Source organism: Suricata suricatta, chromosome 2, assembly GCF_006229205.1.
Source record: "Suricata suricatta isolate VVHF042 chromosome 2, meerkat_22Aug2017_6uvM2_HiC, whole genome shotgun sequence".
Taxonomy (NCBI): domain Eukaryota; kingdom Metazoa; phylum Chordata; class Mammalia; order Carnivora; family Herpestidae; genus Suricata; species Suricata suricatta.
The window spans coordinates 10,837,866-10,838,835 of record NC_043701.1 but is presented as its reverse complement, the minus strand read 5'-3'; the positions used below and the strand labels follow the sequence as shown (position 1 = coordinate 10,838,835).

Sequence of the window (970 nt, the reverse complement as noted above, 5' to 3'; positions counted from 1 at the left end):
AAAAAGACATAAATTCTCTATTATAGCTACTAAATGGAATAGGATTCTAAGTCTAAGGACTTCATTAATTTCTTTCCCCCATTTAAGAGCAGAAGTTTGGGAGACAAAATTATGTTCCAATAAGTTGAATTCCAAGATTGTAACTTATTCTCTCCTTGATTTCCAGTTGCACAGCTGGGATCCATTGTGCTCCTCATGTGGATGTGTTCAAGCAGAGTGTGGATGATGATTTGGCTGAGATGTCCTAGAAGAACTTTAAGTTCAGATGGGAAGGCTCTCCATATGGTTGAAAAAACACTTTCCAATCCTGAGTTTTCATGATTTGTTTCTTAGCACCTTGAGAGTTTGATCCTCAGAAACTCATGGGCCAGGAAAATAAAACTCACACATGGGTGAGTGAGTTCATTCTGCTGGGGTTGTCCAGTGACTGGGAGATGCAAGTCTTCCTCTTTGTCCTGATCCTGACCATGTACTTGGTGACTTTTGTGGGTAATGTTCTCATTCTTCTTCTGATCAGACTGGACAGCAGGCTTCATAAACCCATGTACTTCTTCCTTAGTGTTTTATCCTTTGTGGACCTTTGTTATTCAAACAGTATTGCCCCACAAATGCTGGTCCACATGCTCTCAGCCCGGAAGTCCATTCCATTCTATAGCTGTGTGTTCCAGCTCTACATCGTTCTGGCAGCAGGTGGGTCTGAGTTCTTCCTGCTGGGAGCCATGGCCTATGACCGCTATGTGGCGGTGTGCCACCCACTGCGCTACACAGTTATCATGCATGGGCGGCTGTGTCTGGGCCTGGCTGCTGGCTGCTTGGGGGCTGGTTTCACCAATTCACTGATGGAAACAATCATTACTTTCTGGCTTCCCCTGTGTCACAATGTTATTAATCACTTTACCTGTGAGACCCTAGCAGTGGTACGGCTAGCCTGTGTGGACATCTCCTTCAACAAGGTCATGGTGGCCATCTC

The 970-nt window shown here is 45.1% G+C and overlaps 1 protein-coding gene across 1 annotated transcript in view; it reads left to right on the top strand.

Moving 5' to 3' along the window:
- The first annotated feature begins 362 nt into the window (after positions 1-362).
- LOC115304449 (olfactory receptor-like protein OLF3) overlaps positions 363-970 on the top strand; it is a 1,041-nt gene continuing 433 nt past the window's right edge. The window contains exon 1 of the mRNA XM_029954623.1: positions 363-970. Coding sequence (XP_029810483.1) covers positions 363-970 — 608 coding nt within the window.